The 20559-nt window shown below is 38.7% G+C and overlaps 2 protein-coding genes across 2 annotated transcripts in view; both read right to left on the minus strand.

Annotated features, from left to right (window-relative positions):
• LOC118419077 (cyclin-dependent kinase-like 5) overlaps positions 1-13586 on the minus strand; it is a gene marked incomplete at its 5' end in the record, with an annotated part of 33813 nt that extends 20227 nt beyond the window's left edge. Inside the window, 3 exon segments of the mRNA XM_035825357.1 lie at positions 9203-9248; positions 12750-12784; positions 13467-13586. Of these exon segments, the coding sequence (XP_035681250.1) occupies positions 9203-9248; positions 12750-12784; positions 13467-13503 (118 nt within the window).
• Positions 13587-17536: 3950 nt separating this feature from the next.
• Positions 17537-20559, minus strand: part of LOC118418805 — an 11458-nt gene continuing 8435 nt past the window's right edge. Inside the window, exon 6 of the mRNA XM_035824851.1 lies at positions 17537-17623. Within this exon, the coding sequence (XP_035680744.1) occupies positions 17621-17623 (3 nt within the window). The 3' untranslated portion in view covers positions 17537-17620. The remainder of the gene's footprint in view (positions 17624-20559) is intronic.

The following is a 20559-nucleotide window of genomic DNA, read 5'->3' on the forward strand; positions in this document are numbered from 1 at the left end:
CTGGGATGTCACATCATGTCAGTACTTTTATGCAGCGGAAGTCATGTTGAATAATTTATCTGCTGGAACATTGGAGGCAACAGGAGCCCCGACCACAACACAGAACACACCCTAGTAACCTTACAACTTAACACAGGCCATCGCTTCCAGTCTTATTCACTCTGCTGATGGATTATCCAAACCCAGGCTGAAGGCAGTTTATCAATAATTCAATAGGTACAGATGAGGAGACATGATATCATTGAGGAAGATTTACTGTATAAACACTTAGCGCTGTCAGAGATGACATTCAAAACAAAAGTTCCTCTTAGCTTTGTATTTTGCCTTCCCTTTTCTTTTTTTCTTAAAAGTATTCGAACATCAATCAAAACTGCTTTTCTCTCTGGACAACAACCAATTGAACTGTTAGCATATTGTGTGTTTTTTTGTGCCGGGGGATTGTTTGTACATGTATTTGTGACAGTGTTAGGTCTGTTCATTTTGGTTGTCGTTAACCCGATCGGTTAGGACAAAGCTCGGTAGTAAAAAGGTTAAACAGAGGTAATCATGAAATATTCACAAATGACAAACATGATTCTGTTGGGAAGCCTTTTCTAAAGCGTGGACTAATCTTGTTTGTGTAGTAAGAAGTGTCATGTTTGTAGGTTTGTTGTGGATTGGATTGGGTTCCCTTCACATGGGACTGTTCCACTTCACTTGGAGGGTAGAATTTGAACCCTCTAGTAGGATGGAAAAGTTAAAAACAGGACTACAGTACAGGCATGTTTTTCAACGTCATACGCAATCATGTCAATGTCTTCACCTCCTTTGCATATCAATTCATACTTGGAGTATAAAACCTTGCTAAGTGTCACAGATGAAAGATGGATGATACTTGAAACATCTGACCGTTTCCAAAATAACATCTAGCTGCTATTACATGTAGGTGTTTCATGCACATATGGTTTTATATTCATATCATTCCAAAATAACATTTCTCAAGAGATATATGTCTATGTATGGAACATTTCTTCAAAATAACTAAGAAAAGGGGTAACCTTAAATTTTCTGGCCCTTCCTACCAGTAGCTTGAACTTGCAATTTCTCCTTCCCTACTCAAGTCAGATATGTTTATTTTGAGCCCTTTTTACACACATATGCTGTAACTGAAAGCATGTTACCAGTCTTTCCCTTTCTTTTCAAGAATAAAGTTTATGTCCAAAACATTTTCTAACCCTACGCCTAAACTTCCAATTGGTATCACCCGGAGGTGAAGCTAACCTTTCTCTAACACGAACTCGACACCCTTACCGCACTGTTCCTCTACCCCCCACTGATGTAGGCAAACACAAACGACACAAAAACAAGAACGCGCCCGTGTCAAAGGTCTCCGGTAATTTACGCAAGCATTCAGGGCGAGATATCGGTAACGGGGACTTTTACGACAGGTGTTCAAAGGTGTGGCTTACCTGGTTATAACATAATGTTTACTAAATAATCTAGAAATTTTGAAGTAGTGTTGTTTTTCTTTCGGCTTAGTGAATACATGAGACTGGTTCGACTTCTGTATCGGATGTCAGTGCAAAACATGAAGTAGAGACACTAAACACAAATTATAGCAACCACCCAACAACAAAAGCTAGGTCAACGTGGAACCAACTAAAGTCACATTTGATTTTTTTTCTGGTCTTAAATCGAATCCAAGAAACAAGCGATTATCCATGCAACTGTTTAAGGAATGTCAAGTGCTTGTTGTGACCTGAGTTCAATATTTTACAGGCAATCTTAATTCAATTCTTTGGTTCCCTGATATGTCTTCTACCAAACAAAACATTCAGGAACACACTAAAAATGAAGTGAAATTTCAAGGAATCTTTTGCCCTAAGGACTAGAATCAGGCATTCAACTGAATAAAGTTATATTTTCATTTATACAATTCAATGCTTCCCAAAAATTGTAATTTACTGGTAACTATTCTCATAGAATACCTATGTAATAATATATTATTCTAAAAATCTAAGAATGTTGTCAAACTACAAACAATTTTTTTTTTCATTTATTGTGCATGGACTACATGGGCCCTGTAGTTGAAGATTCTTCTATCCAACTTCCAAGGAAACAAATTGGTCAGATTTTTCACAATACTCCAATTCAAACTCAGCGACCTGTGACTTTTCAATCTATTCTTCAGACCAAGCCTATCGGATTGATTACTAGCAGGCTTTGTGACTCAGGTTCACAACAAATCACTGGGCATACCAGAATCTAGGTTACCACTTGTACTGGTTAATTAAGTATTGATACAAGAATCTCTGACTACATTGTACATGTATATACCTAATGTCTAAAGGACACTATGTACATTCAAGATGTTACAATATCCCAACTTCTGATTTCATAACAGATTGATAAATAAATTCTCACATTGAAATAGCAAACAATATCATGTGCTATCAATAATTTGGGAGAACATAATGTGCAGTTTCTAAAAATAAAGCATAGAAAATTTGATTACTTTTAAAAATATCACTAAGATTTTGTCAAAACTAAATCATTCCACAGTGTTCAAATTTCAACAGCAAACAAAAATATCTCACCAGTATTTTTTCTTTTAATACCACAACTACTTTCCTTAAGTTTCAATGAAGAAACATACTACCCATGTAGTATCTATCCTCAGCCATTCATTTCATTTCCTTTTAAACATTGTTTCTTTCATTGGACTTTTTTTTTTAGCTAGATTTAGAAATTTGCATTAGAATCTTTGGTATACCTCTCTTATTGGTGGATATAGTACTTGGCGACACAAGTCCTAGTCACCTGGATCCACATAAGTTATGACCAATTCATTATCCAAGACATGTTAACTATTGTAAAACACCTAGCAACAGCCATCCTCGCTCTTGTGGTATAAAGCGACTGTTTCTTTTTAAAACAGTCTTTCTAATGAAAAATGTAAAACAAGTGGCTAGGGTAAATCTACTAAATGACTCCTTGAATCATCTTCTGTTATTCAAGTACATGATGATTGGACAATAAAATTTAATTCTACGTGGCAATATTCTTCCCTTTTGTTGTCGGCAACATACCACATAGTCCTTGACACAAGCGTATAAACACACACGGAGGTCTTCTTATTAACAGAATAACACAACTGCACACATGACATTAAATAAACAGACACACTTGGAAGGAATGGGTACATAAAATACTAAAATAGGTACTTAATTCTGGGGCACAAGCCTTTTGTTCATAGATAAATATAGAATGTTAAATAGTTGATGCGTTTTCAACTCATAGGATGCAAAGGCAGCAATGTTGCCTTTTTTTACAACGCAATGGCTTTGCCCAATGTTTTCAGTATTTTTATGGTAGATTATACTAAAAGATGACATTTTGTGTGAACTTCTCCTAACGAAGTTAAACTAAAAAGATTCAAATGGTAGAAAATCTCTAACCAAGAGCTTGTTGTGTCATGTGAAGTCAAGTATACAAGGTTATTGGCAGGACTATACAAAGAATGTCAGAAACTTATAATTACCACTACATGCTAGGGACACATGTACTTCTGGTATGTGGTACACTATGGTGATCTCAAAGAATGCAGACACCTTGCCACAAGCAATAACTGTATCTAAGTCCCCTTCCCAAACTTTCCTAAAGAATTCTACCCCAACTCTACGCTAGGTACCTACAGTAAGCCATAAGAATGTAGTTCATACAACGTCTGTGACGCTTTTGTGTGATTGTGCCAGAGGGCCAATACAGGGCCACCATCACCCAGGCACTCAGCCATTCACAAGTTGTAAATGTTTGTTAGCCTGTGCCTTTATTTCTGTGGACCTCCCTCTATGGGTAATGACGAAATGTGACCTAGAATCGATGGGCAATGATTTACAGCGTTGTTGGGTCCTACATTTTGTAGTTCTTAGACAAGGTGAAGGTAATACAGAAGTATGAAATTTCAAAGATGCACAACATAAGGAAGGCAAAGGCTGACTCAGACAATGATATGCACAATTGATATATTGAAAAATATAGCATGCAAGAGGATTAAACTACAAGTAAATAATAATTACTTAAATCTCTATAATCCTGCAACAAACAATTAAAACTTGTATATATATATGGGGTTTACCACTGACAGTTGTTTTTTGTTTGCTTCTTTTACTTTAAGGGATGCAAATTAAACTTTTCCATGATCTTACTTTAAGTCCACTCGAATCCTCCTTTACTGGTGCAAATTGAAGAAATCATAACAAAGAATTTGATTCTGCACACAACGGTCAAATCGCTCACTAATAACTGCATAATAATAGTATTATCTACAAATAACAGCTGCCATATCTTAAATTTGTACCAATATTATTAGTATTATTATAACAAAAGACCCATATCCATATTTAGGATTCCCTGTGACCAGTAATGATCAGTTCCCTGGAGATATTTCAATGATCCGTGGCCTCAGAATAAGGTGATAACAGGATTGTGTGGGGACGATAATGGGATTATGGAGTCCTGAGAAGTTCATTATACAGTAAGTGAATTATGGAATGGAGGAGGGAGGAGGGGACAGCAGGATTGATAATGCAATAAAAGTTGTCCTAGAAGGAAGCAGACTACCACAAATTATCACAGTATCATAATAACAAGAAGAGAACTATTTGTACCGTGCAACTGAAAATTACAACTGATAAATACTAGTTATTACTAAAAGAATATAATACATGACATTGGTTGAATTTCAGTCTTTAAAAAAATCAAAGTTGCAAGGAAAAATGTAAAGCATTTGATTCAATATTCGAGAGAACGAAGAACAATTCTGCTTTTTTTAAAACTATTCCAAGAAATTTAGAACTTAAAAATGCATCATCAAACTGCAGTTGTTCAGACCAAGGAGGTTAAAAAGGTCTTTTTTAACCTCCTTGTTCAGACCCTCACTATCTATGTGTGGGGGAGCATACTAGTAGGCAAAACATTTACCACATGTGAACAGTTTGGTGGTCTAAATCTTGGCAACACAAGAGTCCTGCCTGTTTAAACAGAGCAAAACATTGGATACAGCAGGGTGCTCCGTTTTATAAACTGTTGACTGTCCACAGCACCTCATAACCCAACAGTAAACAGACTACGCCCGAGGATAGCCTCCCCAGATCAACACGTCACGTACGGCTCGACATGCTTTCTGGGTACCGCCACTGCACAAAGCGAGCCACACGCGACAAATCGAGCAAAACTAGGCCAGAACACACAGAACGTGAGGCGAACAATCCAGACGCGCAATAAACGCAAACGCGAATTTCCCCCTGTCCAAATAAGGCTACCTCCTGCAGAGATACCCTCGTAACGTTTATCGGGCGGTACGGGTCGATGGCTGCAAATGTTTGCCGTGTTGTCTCATCATATCAGCCTGACTTTTGTGTGGGATAAACAAATACAACTGTTGGCAACGTCTCCTGTTTATACAACACGGATGCTTGGGCCAATGGCATTCGTCTCTCATGCTTTTTCCTGGTGAGTGTTTACATTTTTGGCAGGACAGGTGGACAACATGAGAGTACAACTATTTAGAAACATGACACACACTCCCTCCTCTACAATTAATGGTAAGTCCCTGAAATCATATAGTATCCCACTCCCTGTAAATAGTGCACAGCCCCTGATAAACTTAACCAAGCATAACCTCCATTTTTGACAGGACAGGTGGACAACATGAGAGTAGAGCTTTTAGAATCTAGACCTACACTCCCTCCTCTATGACTAATGGTAAGTCCCTGATATGTGAAACCATGGAGCATCTTCCTCCTTCCATGTACATACTGCACAGCCCCTGATAGACTAAGCTCAGCATCCAAGCATAACCTCCATTTTTGGCAGGACAGGTGGATAAGATAAGAGTAGAATCCTTACCTACACTCCCTCTTCAACGATTAACGGCAAGTCCCTGATATGTGAAACCATAAATCCTCCCTCTGGTAAATACCGAACAGCCCCTGATAAACTCAAAGCCAAGCATCCAAGCATAACCTCCAAATTTGACCATTACCAGTGAGACAGTGCAGCTGTGAACAGGATTACCCACACTTCCATGCAGATCAACTGGGATTTCTGCCCATTGATTTTGCACAGCCAGTGCTGATCAATAGGGATTTTACAAAACACTACAGCCTGTTACGACAAGTCCACATGTAGCTATATTGGTTTCCAATACAGTTTCTATACAACAGGGGCAATTACGACATCAAGTTCTAAATGCTTTTAGAGTCTAGTCACTCCGTCATCTCACAATATAGTAAAACTTTAACTAGTGACCACCGCTGTATAAAGACAACCTTGAAATTGTGGCCTATTGGTCAATTTTTGCCTATTGACCTATGCAAAAGAATCCTGTCTGTAATGGTCACCTACCTACCGTAACCATTTCTGAGTGGTCAGTTAGGCAGAGAGGTTGGAATTGTGAATCTGTCTAACACTTGACACAGACTGACAAGAGTTGAAACTACCAAGATGACCACCCAGGAGACCGATAAAATATGGTCTATATGGACAGGTGGTCACTTAAGAACTGTCCTTATACAGAACCCAGTGGTCACTTGTATAGCTTTGACTGTACAAAGAACACATATCCTAGTACCACAACTTCAGAGTTTCGTCTTTTTCCGAATTAAAAAGACTACACCGAGGAACCTTGGTTTAGATACAGTCGTCCACAATTTACAATACCTTATCATACATGTAATCAACTGGCAAACAGTTAGAAGCAAACATGTCTACTGACTCCCAAACCTCTGTATACAAGCCCTCAGCAACTTAGTTACGATAGGCATGTAGCAGTAGAATGTACATTAAATGTACATACACACGTCATCTCATTCCGATTTATAGATCGCTATACTTTTCTCATTGCCCAAGACTGCATATACATATTTCGTTCAAGATACTTTCTATTCATTCAACACATTCACAAAATCTACCAGTACCAGCATACCAGGTACTGTTCATTTTGCCAACCTTTACCATGGTGTGTACGCAAGTGCCAACCAGCATTTCTACTAAATACAAAACCGGTCAACTTTCACGGTTTTCCCAAAGACACCATGCATGGCATCCTTTAAACTTCTCCTCCATTCTTGCCAACAAAGGGGCTGATAACATGCCGTCTAAAAACAGCTGTCTGTTACATAAAGGAGGGTAAAGTGAGAGCGCCGGCATTGTGTCTTCGCTATCGTTCACTTATGCTGTACAAACGCAGAAAACCCACATTATTCAATGGGGTATTTAGGGTGGAACCAAGCAGCTTTCTATGGACCCTGGTTTCTAGCTTTCACCAAGAACTGATGACACAGAATCAGTGGTAAGAACAAATGTTGAAAATATAAGGAACAAATTTCCATGGTCTTCAAAAGGACTATGTTTTCTCTGAGCCATTAAAGAGTATTTTCCATGTGAAAGGGACCAATTTTCCCTATGGAATATAGAAAGCAGGTGGCCCAACTCCTAAGGAATGGTCTATAATTTCTATATCAAGGTTGACTGCACATATCCATTAAAAGCAAGCTGGTGCAAACCTTTTATTACAAAGTAATGACAATTGTCTTTATACTATTCTGCAGAGAATATTGTATGTTATTGCATAATACCCAAATTCTCCACAATAATATTATACATTTGTAATGTTCAGTGTATGTTAGAAATTTCAACATCTATGATATGAAATTGGAATACTGTATTTTTTCAATCTTGTAAAATGAATAAAAGGCCTAGAATTGGTATTGATGATGTCACCGTAGAGAGATTTTTCATGAATAAAATTATGTCAAATGGCCCAGTCAAATGGTTTTGTGATAAGTACATTTTGTATTTTACTGTCCCCTTTTACATGCTTCTAATTATAATGACCCCTTGTCTGCCTCTGTTGTCTTCTTTACTGGGTCATAGAGTTATGCTCTATATATAGCTCTCAAACAATTAAAGACTTAAAAAATCTACTGGATATTGTAAGGTTTCTATTTAACATTTCTACAAGCGTAGCCTAATTTAAATATGCAGGCACTAGCCAAATTTCCATACAAACTTTCATATGTTAGCCATTGTTGGCAAGGGACAACCATTCTATAAACATCTTGACTTTCTCAAAACCAAACTATTTTGGGCTTTGATTTATATCATTATTTCATGCTTTATATTAAAAGAAATATTTCACATGATATTTAGTACAAAAAATGGATAATAGATGCAAAAACTTGCTAGCAAATGTTGCAATTAGCATCCTACATTGTAGTTTGTACTCTGTTTATACATGTAGTCTTCATAGTACTAATAGAATTTCACTGTTTGTCTCCATATATTTGGTGTAAATGGTTTTATACTGCAATTCCAAAATCCCAACAACATAGTATGTAAGTTTTAAAGCCTTTAAAAAAGGCACCCACCAGAATCCATATTGTTGACAAAGCAAGGACGGCTGTTTACTAAGTTTTGGGATCTGTTTAGGGCTAGTTTTCTTTAGGAGAAATCAAGCATGACTCCACGGATCTCCATGGATAAAACCTGCTGTCTTTAGCTACAGCCTGGCATTGTGGTACAGATTAGAGATGCTTTCTGTGTGCAGGGAGGTCTGAATATCCATTGGTAAACTGTTTTGGGTGGTGTCCAGGGTAGAGCTAATGATGCGAAACTAGTCATATATACAATCAAGGAAGAAAGCAAAAGTATCATAGCCACTATACATATATAAGGAATTCTGCATTCTTTTCCTAGGCCTTAGGTTTAGCCCTCTTCTAAATATAATAGTCAGAGGGTTGCAACTGTTGGAAGCAGACTAAAACAAGACTGGACTCTAGGCTAACATATCTTGCAACATTGTTTCATTTCATTAATGCCTGGCAAAAGTCCCCTGATTAACGTTAATGAACAAGAATAACTTGAAACATGGTACCATCCTCGGAAGTTGTACAAGTTATACATGTAGATGGACAGTTCTAAGTATATTTTACCAAGGACGTTATATGATTGTAGACATACCGAGTCGAACAAAGGGAAAGTTAAAATGGCCTAAGGGATCACAGACCCTATTTACATATGTACACTTCTTAATTAATCCTAATCATCATAATGACTTGTCATTCTTGCCTCTGCAGTCTGGAATATAACATGTACATTTGCATATATATTGCTAAGTTGAGAATGAATGAGTGCTAAGATAGAATATCATATTTCTTACCTTCTCCATCTTTAAACTTCTTGATGGCCACCATTTCCTTGGTCTCCTACAATAAACAAGAAAAGGGGGTTAACATTTGAAATCAAAGCACTGGTGTGTCAGTTATTATTTCTAATGGTAAAACTGGTGCAACGATTTCCCCTTTCATAAATTTCGAATGCTGTATGTGATTTCTACACGTCATTCCTTTATTTAAGACAACTTAATAAGTTAATGGTAGGATATAGTCATCAGCAATTGCAACAAAAAATTTAATATTTGTGGGTCATTCTTTCGTAGTATGACTATAAGTATAAAGCTACTATAAAAAATCACATGGCATGCACAAAAGAAACATTTTCTATACAAATCTTTCCAACACTATAGATACCCATGCTTTTGTCAACGTTAAAAGTACCACCATATAACACTGCATTTGTTGTCAGAGTATGTACATATTGTACGTATCCGATAGCACTTGAATTCCTAAGAAGAAAAACTTCAAGGGTAATAAAACATGTTACAGCTATAGCTACCAGCTGTTTTCACACAACCACCTTTACAACCATTTTCCCACAATCTCCAATTCCCTCCTTCATCTTAATTAAACCTTCGAGTTCTTGAAAGTTGCCCGACTCTCTCCCAAATATTTACTCGCACAAAATTGATACATAACTCCTACCTATTGAGAATGCGGTGTTGCATATACAGCATATGAGTGTGTGTTAAAGTTTATGGGCAGTGAGGCACAAAGTTTATGTTACCAGTAGTCCGATTGTTTGCTCTGCTTTCGAAAATGCCAAGATGGTCACGTACAGTGGGGTAACCATGCCGATACGGGGCCGGTTGCGTATTTGCGGATATCCTCGAGCAGGTACAAAGGTATTAAACAGGTGGCCCGGGTCAGGTGTTTGACCAAAGTTTGCCGAGATTTGATAATACGCAGGAAAATATTTCAGTAGTTAGATATTACACAATGTGCACATGTATGTGCATTGATTTGAGTGCAGTCTGATTAGAAAACTAGATTCCGGGGAAAAGGTACAAGATATAAACTGTAAAAACAAATCACAGTAGATCTATACTCAATATTGATTAATTCATGCACATTTAATTTATGCTATTTGTTACTTGGAATGTACACGTAGTCATTTTCTTGGAGTTCTGTTTAAACCGTCCTTTGTTCATTTCTAATGAATAACTCTTGATATTTCACCCAAATTGATTTTAGCCGTTAACTTACAGTCAACATATTGGGTACTGCAAGCTCCTTGTCAAAATTCACCCAACCATTCATAATTTCACTTTAACCTTTATGAATGCATACCATTGTGCTTTGAGCCTTAGGAATTTCTTTTTCCCAAAACTTGGCAGTGAAAAATGTTCTTATCAGCAAGTCCTCAAGGCTATACATTTCACTCCTAACATATGATATATTACTATTATCTAATCTATTTTCCCTGGGTTAGATACACCCCAGGTATGGATGTCTGTTTGGAACTGATAAACTCAAAATGTTGGAAGCTTCAAGCCCTGTACTGTAGTCCTTAAGGGGCTTTTCATTAATATCACAGGGTGTGTCAAAGATGGCAATCTTCAAAACAAATGGGGCTTTTATGATATGCTATATAGCATTACAAAACAGTTTGATGAAACAAAACTGTAACCTGGAGTCCAGTCTTGTTAGGTTTAGACCTCTTCTAATGGTCAGAGGGTTGCAACTGTTGGGAGCAGCTAAAACAGCTAAAACAAGACTAACGAATCTTCCAACATTGTTTCATTTTATTCATGCCTGGCAAAAGTCCCCTGATTGACGTTAATGAATTTTCCCTCCACACCACCCATAATCCACAATCTGCCATCTCAAAAAAACACTGAAAAACTCAAAGAGATCACGTTTCATTTGAGAAGCTGCTTTTTTAATCAGAAAGCTTTCCTGTTTTCCTAGACAACAAAGGAAGTTCAGAAATGTGTTCTTTGTAAAGTAGATCTAAGCTGTCATCTAAAACTGAATCTTGTGATATGTACTTACCCTGTAATTTTAATGGTGCCATATGGACTTTGTGACGGGCTCTGTGTAGATGTGTGTAACAGTCTTCTGATAATAATGTGTTGTATTATCTTATACCTGATTACTAGTATTACACATTTCTGAGAGTTTGCATAAGGGGGGGGTTCACTGACAATGCATTACACTGAATTCAGAAGAACACTTTATGTACAAATGTATTACGCTAGAATAAAGGAAGGTGACTACATGAATTTGGTCGCCTCGCTGCGAATTTTGCAAATAAGATGGTCTTCCCAATTAACTACTGGAAAGCAAAATAAACTGCCTACAATTTACAGATAAGAGCATGTTGACCCTCATTTCTGTGAGAAGTTTGAAAATCTATATGACTCTTTTATGAGGGTTTATGCCTGGTACAGTGGAAACAATTTGAGGTCTAGCGGTAGGGATTTTTTTTTTTGACCTATTGTACCATCCAGGCATTCGGGCTGTTACACAGTAACCAATGGCCAGACTTGTGACCTACATGTTTGTCACCTTCAGTGGGTCAAGATCTAGTCCTTTACAAACACATGTCTCTAGTTAGAAGACAAACATCCTGACCCATGGCCGTCAATCTCACAGGGTTCTTTGAACTTTCCATCATCCAACACCCCCATCCCCACCCAGTGATACAGATCTGAATGCCTTTGAGCTCAGGGGAAAACCAAGGAAGTAACAGTCATAGAACTTCCTTCTATCTGGGCTAAGAACTAGATCTACCTGGTACAAAATGGTACCCTTTTTTGATCGTTTCACAAGATTTAAACAAAATGTTTTTCACAGTTGTTGCAGGAAAGATACCAGTTTTAGTGCCAACTGGATGAGGACAGATGATCCCACATGCTGGCCAGATGTCTGACTTCTTTCCTCATAAAAATTCTCTCCCAGATTAGGTGCAGGGACCAAAAAAATGTACATTTTCTTGGGGTTCAAAATGTCTTTAGTTTAGGTTTTTAACTTTTGGAAAAACTACAATCTTGTCACATTTCTGCAACCGAAGACTATTTCCTCAATATAATTTGACGAAGACTCTACATTTTGTTGTAAATATTGGCGAACGAAATGGGAACATTTCTTTGCTTGTAGTGTGTACATTTGACTGGCACAACCACAAGTTAAATGCAACTATAGTATCAGTTGAAGTAAGTACGGGTATCCAGAACACTCTTTAAACGTACATATCATTATATGTGCGTACAACCACTGGCCTGGGGCAAAATAATAACACTCCAAGCAGATTTCTAGATTTGACTTCTTTTGTACCTCTTCCTTCAACTAGTTCACTAAATGTCTCATCAACAATGTCAGCATAACTTTCCTTGCTGTTCAATTCACTGAATTCAAAGCTCCGAAAAAGAATACCTCAGTAGTATCCTGTAACGAAGCACGTATTCACCTTGAGCGCAAGGAACCATTATGATTGATTGCTTAATGACCGTAATAACACTATTGTATATTGTTGCTAGGTCATAAAAATATGCTTTGTATCCATTGTTGCTTCCCTAACATGCTTACCTTGTGTCTGGCTTTGAGGACGACTCCATAGGCACCTACGAGAGAAAAAATGGGAATAATGTTTGGAAAAAATACATGGATTGCATTATTCTATGTCAGTTTTGACGACTATGCAAAGCGGAGGCTAATATAATGCCACAATAATTGTGAAGAAAACCAAAATTGGTACATATCTAATTTCCATAACAGCGACAGCAGTATTTGCAAAATAAAAATATTTGTATCACATGACCACAACCCATTTGTCCTTTTCCCTTTCTTTTAAAGTTGAAGAAAATTCACCTTTATTTCACTCAAGTAACGTTAACGTTAAGGCAAGGAGGTTTCAACCTCCTTGGTTAAGGTGAAGACTACATTTTTTTCCTCCAAAGCTTTTCCCAAAAGCTAGCAGAGTGGTTCTATTTCAGATAGCTACGGCAAATACAACGACTTGTGCTTTATAAAACCAAACATTTTCTTATTTTTTGCATTTTGTCTAACCCCAAAAAGGCTACGTATCAGTTTGAAGTGCTCAGCTTGTCAGGCCAAAACCTCTGTACGATCAATAAACATATTATACTTCAAATTCAAGTTCAGAAATATAAATCAGTTATGACAGTCTCGCCTGGCCTTAACACGGCCTTAACAGCAGTATTTCTGTGTTTGGGATATTTTTTGTTCTCGATCAGAAAGAGACTAGGCTTTGTACAATATTTTACAGAAGAAAAGTTTTCCTACCTTCGCCCACAACTCCAAGAACTTCGTACTTGTTCATCACATCTCAGTACACACCCCCGAAATATCGTCTGTCTGCGACTTTCATGCACCGGTAACTCCTGTGGAAATCACTGCCCTGGGCTTCAACAATAACCACATCTCCGTTTGACGAGAACGCTGTATTCCGGAAAGAAAATGTGACTGAAGAAAAGTCACTGAAACGGTTGGTCCTACATCAGGAATGTCGTCGAAATCTTCGATTTCAGTGAAGTGAGGAAAAAAAAAATGTAGAACTCCGTTAAGCGCGATACCGGGGAACTTGGGCGTTTCAAGGCAGTTAACGTCCTTTGTTGAGAAGTCCAGTTTGCTGGATCATAGCTGAGAAGTTGTGGAAAGCATTTCACCCCTGATTTGGACGGAAAACGTACCCGCTTTAGGTAAAACTACTGAGAAACCGCGGCACAAACTATTTCACAACTGGCTTCGGCCGCCATTGATGGACTCCTTATCAACACCCAGAATGCAGCGCGCCAAACATTCGGACTCCAGTCACGTGATGAGAGGACAGACGTTTCTCCTGGCGCTGCAATACTGATTATAACCGCTAGATGGGATGCGTGTACTGCACAAATACCGGCCTTGGTAGTGAATGACCATCAACTCTTTCTCAAAGGAACCGTGTACCGTATATAGATCTAGCGTAGCATCGCTTATGTACGTCTTTCCTCTCTTCTGAAAGTGGATTTTATTTCAGTTTCGAGCTCGCAAGGGCTAATTGCACCATGAAATAGTAATATATAGAACTAAAGTTCGGGGACCTCATACCTCCATGAAATATTTATTGCTTTTTTGTGGATGGTAACGTTATGTATGTTTATAGTCGGTTGTATTTGAAAGTAATGGTTATAAATGTTATGGGAAAGTAGTGGTGTATTTATTTAATGACACAGAGGATGTCCATCTGATTAGTAATTATTAAAATGGGACACTTAATTGTGTAATGTGCGTTTAAGAGGTCGACGGCATATGGTATCGTGGTGTTCCTTAAGCTTGATGTTTGGCATTTAAACTGTCTAAGGTTGTCAGCATTATTGAGGTTCGACTATGTGCCTCAGAGCGGTGTGGTGGGAGGAAGTTGGGAAACACAAAAAGAAGAAGGGATGTGGCCAACTTTAGTCAGGTGATTTGATTTTCCAACAATATGTCATAACATCAGCTGTTCACACGGTACAAAAACGAGATGCACACTTTCCTCTGACAGCCCTACACCAACTGTAAGATGAAAACTTGGCGCCAACCCTGTCTGCTAAAAGAACAAGTACCATTGGCTACGAAAGAGACAACTAACAACTGTCCCTTATCGTAACGAAATCAGAACATCTGTATCGCCCATAAAACTTCTGACACCCAACCCAGATGAGAGGATCTAATGGCATTTTAATCACCATGTCACTCAAATCAGCAGTACAGTATGTGAGACATCCATACTCGCGAGTGCTACTGAGACGAATCCCAACTTTGTCAGAGGAACAAGACCCACAAGACAACGTCACCGACACAGCTAGTATTACACTATCTATGCCTTTTGTTTGAAACCTATTTGATTTCTTCTCGCAGTATAGAAATGTTTAACGTACTTATACAACAATAAAAGACAAGAAATGAGCTTTAGGGGTTTTATTCTTTATTCTTCGTCATTTTGCAAATGAATGAATGGATGCATGTATGAATGAATGAATGGATGGATGGATGGATGGATGAATGAATGAATGAATGAGTCGATGAAGGTTACACATCAAGGTAATAAGATACGCCAAAAAGCAAAAAACATCCACTATCTTTCGTCAGTGACACTGAGTCACCGAAGAAAAAGTGTGGATGCTATCTGAAACGTCTTACTGTTGCCAAAATCATATCTAGTTGCTTGAGTAATTGCTTTTTGGCGAATGAATGAGTGAATCGAAATGTCCAAAGTAGTGAAACAACCAGAGGGGCGAGTAAGAACGGAAAGAAACAACATGCCCCCTACCCGGAATCGAACCGGGGTCGGCAGATCACAAATCACGAACGCTATCACCATCGCCACAAAAGCACTAGTGCCGTTGGGCAAGGATTTGGCGCTCTCACCGCCAAGGCCCGGTTCGATTCCCGGTGTGGGAACCAATGAAACAACCAGAGGGGCGAGTAAGAACAGAAAGAAGCAACATGCCCCCTACCCGGAATCGAACCGGGGTCGGCAGATCACAAATCACGAACGCTATCACCGTCGCCACAAAAGCACTAGTGCCGTTGCATCCATACGTTCTACTTTGGGCATTTCAAACATCCTTTTGCAGAGTACACACGAGAAATCGCTAACAGGTTGAATTGTTGAAAGATAAACCTGTTTCCACCAGACTATAATTGATAAACTAGACTAGACATTTGTCTCTATGGGATTGAATTAGCCTAGGATATAGCCGATCGAATTAAGTCCAAATAAGTTGACTTGATATTTGCCCTGATAGTTATTTTCTTTCTTCGTCTCTTTTGTCTGATCTGCAAGACTCATGTCTGTGTGACAGACGTATTTTTACGCGTTCAGAAATTCGGGATTTCTAATTATTGTCCATTGCCTTAATTCCCCATATCACGGTGATTGGTACCCTGTGGTGTTATCCAACGGATATGTGTAACCGTTGATGTGCATGTTCACAATTCATTGTAACCGAATCCTGGTTTACGTATTAACGCTACAATAGTTTATTGTATGGTATAATTCACGTACACTTAAAGAAGTTACTGTATATTACTTTGGAGAGGTCTTGAATATAAAAGGAAAACCGGTACCGTGTCTAACCTTTCGCCATTCCAGCACTTTTTTGTAAGTTTATTCGTTGTTGCTCAGAGAGGACGAACAGGTTTTTCTTCCTTAAATTGGCGCACGCACGCGCTGAGTACCACTGATATTTTTTCCCACATCTTAATGCACATCATACACTGATACCAATCGAAACTGACGTATTGGGATTCTTTTAGCTAGAATCTTTATTCATTGTGGAATTCTAGATCAAATGGTTTTCAGCGCCAAAGCATTATAACAGTGTTTTGATATGAGATACTATCAAACAGCAAGGCAAAAATAGTCTCCCCCTGCCTCCCCTGTGTGTTGATGCACCGAATGAAGACTAACTTTGTATAATGATCAAATTCGCTCATTGATGCACCGATGAAGTTAAGTGTTCTTTATTATTACGACTACTTTAGTTTGTACTCATCTGCATACATGTTATGTTCATTTTATTTTATTTGAGTCAATTATATTTTGTTAATAGATTTATTTCTTTTCAATGTATGCATACAAAACGCTGATTCTGGTCTGTTATCTTATGTTTAATGTTCATTTTTAAGTAACTTAAATTGATTGATTTTACAAACAAAAGCATTTTTTATCCCACGCCCAGTACAACTTTACTGTGACACGCAGAATCATAGTCCTACTCCTAGCTGCCCTGTGGCATAGAAAGAGTCAGAATTGCCATGGGAAATGTCGGCTGTGATTTTACATATCGGTTATGAATATGATATGATACAATAAACAGAACCTCAATATCCAGGATCATAACTCCAGGATACATTCATACCACGGCTCATTACCGTGTACAACTTCTGATAGCCCTATCAGAACGAACCCTGCCTTGGTGTACAAAGGGATCAGATACTCTTGACATATCAGACATATCCTCTTAGCCTCGGGAAAAGTTCCTTCTTTCACATTGTGAACAAACTCCTTCAGTAGTTTAGTTGCTATTCCCTGACGCTGTACACTTTGGTCAACGCAAATAGAATGTATGCAAATAGTTTGTCCATGAGGTACGTGGTTGTTCATAGCTTCCTTTGTGTAATGATCAACATCACTCTTTGTTGCACCAATGAAACCCAAAAGCTTGTCACTCTTGAAGTATCCAAGAATAAGACGCCTTTCTTCATTGTATACAGCCATCAAGGTCTCAAGCGGCAGATCTTCATAATCTTCAGGAAAACTTGCATCGTCCAGTTTGTAAGCTTGCTGAACCTCTTGGACACATCGAAGTGGTCTTATTTCTCCTTCTGCCTTGTTTGCTGAGTGTGAGTTCATGGACGCCATCAGCCCTCGAAGAGTTGTGGAAAGACTCTGACGCTCTGGTGTGTAACGTTCACTGAAATGTTTCATAAAGAATCTAACGACAACTTCCCATTGGAATTTTTGTTAGAAACAGTATATATAAAACACTACAGAAGGGACCACCAATTACTCGAATGACAACTGCATTCAACCCAATATTCTCCACATCTTAAAGGCCCAACTATGTGTATTAAGTAATAAATTTCCAACGTGCATATAAATATAGAATGCAACACTGACTGTATAGTATTTCGTATCACCCGAGGCATGTACCAGCCCGACCGCGATCAGAATCGCTTAAAGGTTGGAAGGCGATCCGACCCGCGGGAGAGCTGGGTACTTAATAGCTGGTGCATTCGGCTGTTACGTTACTTAACATCTGGTGCATCATTAGTAGCTTGTAACAGAAAGAGTTCCTCACCTTTCGCTACTTCCGCACATTTACGTTTCTTTTTTTGTTGCCCAGAGAACAGGGCACAGAACACCATACATGGGAAATTTATGGTAGAAGGATTTAAAGCTATCAGAAGTCAACCACAGTAAACAACAAACGTTGACAGGGTATGGACTATGGTCCGACCTCTAAAGTGTCCATATAAAGCATATTCAGAAGGATCAGCGTCCAAACAAATGAAATGCTGCTCACCTTTGACCCCCTGCCTACAAATGACAACATCCAAACAGCATTCTTCTAAAACGTTCAGTACAGCAAAAAGTCTGTTTTTTTTCTTCAACGTACTAAAAACCCAACAACCTTTATCTACATCTAGTTAAAAAATGCCAAAATTTTCAACGAAAAACACATTTTCAGTGAGTTTTAAAAAGGACTGACCTGCGTCGGTGTGGATTAAAGTGACCTTTGGCCAAGACGACGAACAGGTTTTTCTTCCTTAATCAAGGACATTATTGAACACCCCTGTTTATATTAACGTGCATGCGCTGAGTTTGGTTGGCACGGTATTTTCTCCACGTTTTCATGTGTACTACATATACTGATACCATTCCAGACGGACGTATTCTTGTAATTGCTCTTTATTCAATGTTGCATTCTAAGTCAATTGCCTTGAGCGACCGGTCATGACGAGCGAAGTCATTGATAATAACAGTTACTGTGTTTTTAATATTGGGTACTGCGATGAGCAAATTGTTGCGTCTGCAAATTAAATAGTCAATGAGGAGCGTACGACGTCCTTTGTATGATAATAAACATCGCTCATATTATTCAGAATCATAACTTCAGGATACATTCATACCACGGATCTTTACCGTGCACCACTTCAGACAGTCCGATCAGAACAAACCGTATCTTCGTATACAAAGGTATAAGATACTCGTGACATATCAGACATATCCTCTTAACCTCGGGAAAACATCCTTCCACGTGTTGAACAAACTCCTTCAGTAGTTTAGTCGCTATTCCCTGATGCTGTACATTTTGGTCAACGGAAATAGAATGTATGCAAATAGTTTGTCCATGGGGTACGTGGGTGTTCATGGTTTCTTTTGTGTAATGATCAACATCACTTATTGTTGCACCGATAAAACCTAAGAGCTTGTTACTCTTGAAGTAGCCAAGAATAAGACGTTTTTTCTTCACTGTATCTCCTCATCCAGGTTTCCAAAGGTTCTGCTTCGTCTGCAGGAAAACATGCATATTCCATTCTGGAATCTTGGTGAACCTCTTGGAGGCACTGCAGCGGTCTTATGTGCTCTTCTGTCATGTCTGTCACGTGTGTAAGACACCCTCACTGCTTCTGTATAGGAAATCCTAGAAACGGTCGACAGGTTGACACTTTTGGCCGAACGTTCGAACGTAAATGCCCCGTCCTAGGTCCTCCTAGATTCCCAGTCCCTTGCTGTTATTGTTTGCTGACCCGATAAGACAACAGGTTTGGTTGTCTTCTCCTCAGGTGGTCATGTGACCACGACATGGGAAACGGCCGGTGCTTTCTCCCACACGTAAAAGCAACCTCCTTGGTAATACTATGTGTTTTTCCAAATTTGGTGTTTAAGTTAATTAGATTGTATGAAATAACAAGTACATTAGTATCCTTATATGTATTGTGGTCATTACTTTGAGATGAACAATTAAAAAAGCTTCTAGTCACAACAGTTGTAAACTGTTAAAACAATCCAAAAAAGTTTGGACACATTTGAACTTATACATGTTGAAAACAACTGCACATCACTATACTTTTACAATTTTCAAACATCTATGCGGTGCATTCTTTGTTAGAGCACAAATAAGTAATGATCTTCATTTTCCAAGTGGTCACATTTGGAATATTGTTCCATACAAAATACAGGTACTATTTTCTACTAGCTTCTGTGCGTTGCATAATTTCTCTGCTTAGTTGTACTTCACGGCTGTGGAATTTGCATGCATGAAAACCGTGGACTTCTTGCCTGCGGACGGCCCAATATCTCCCCGAGCCATGTAGATTTTCTCGGCTTACCTATATATATTCCACTGCCGCGGCGTGATCTGTAAGGCCGTGGACTTTGTGGACTCACTAATACCTACCCGAGCCATGGAGCGATTGGAGGCTCTCTTGGCTTACGAGTTAGTTGTATTCCACTGCAATGTAAATTTCAGACGTACACTGTAAGGCCGTGGGCTTCATGCCTATGGACTGCCCAACCCATTAAGGTTCTGTAGACTTACTAGTAGTTGTGTTCCACACTGCCGTGGACTTTGCAGGCATAAACTGTCAAGCCGTGGACTTTGTGTCTCTTGGCTGCCAAATACGTTCTCAAGCCATGCGGGTTTTACTATGAACTTTAAATGACAAAAGTAACGCACAGTTATGAAATAGTTGAACTGTAATTTCCCAACACCCAAAATTGGACTCACCCAAATTTTCGACTGTACAGCATCAGACGTCACAACAGCATACTTGTCCGATTACAGATCTCATGTTGCGCGCTGCACTGCCGTCCTGCGGCGCCCTGGGTCGACAATATTTTTTT

This window comes from Branchiostoma floridae, chromosome 7 (assembly GCF_000003815.2).
Source record: "Branchiostoma floridae strain S238N-H82 chromosome 7, Bfl_VNyyK, whole genome shotgun sequence".
Lineage (NCBI taxonomy): Eukaryota > Metazoa > Chordata > Leptocardii > Amphioxiformes > Branchiostomatidae > Branchiostoma > Branchiostoma floridae.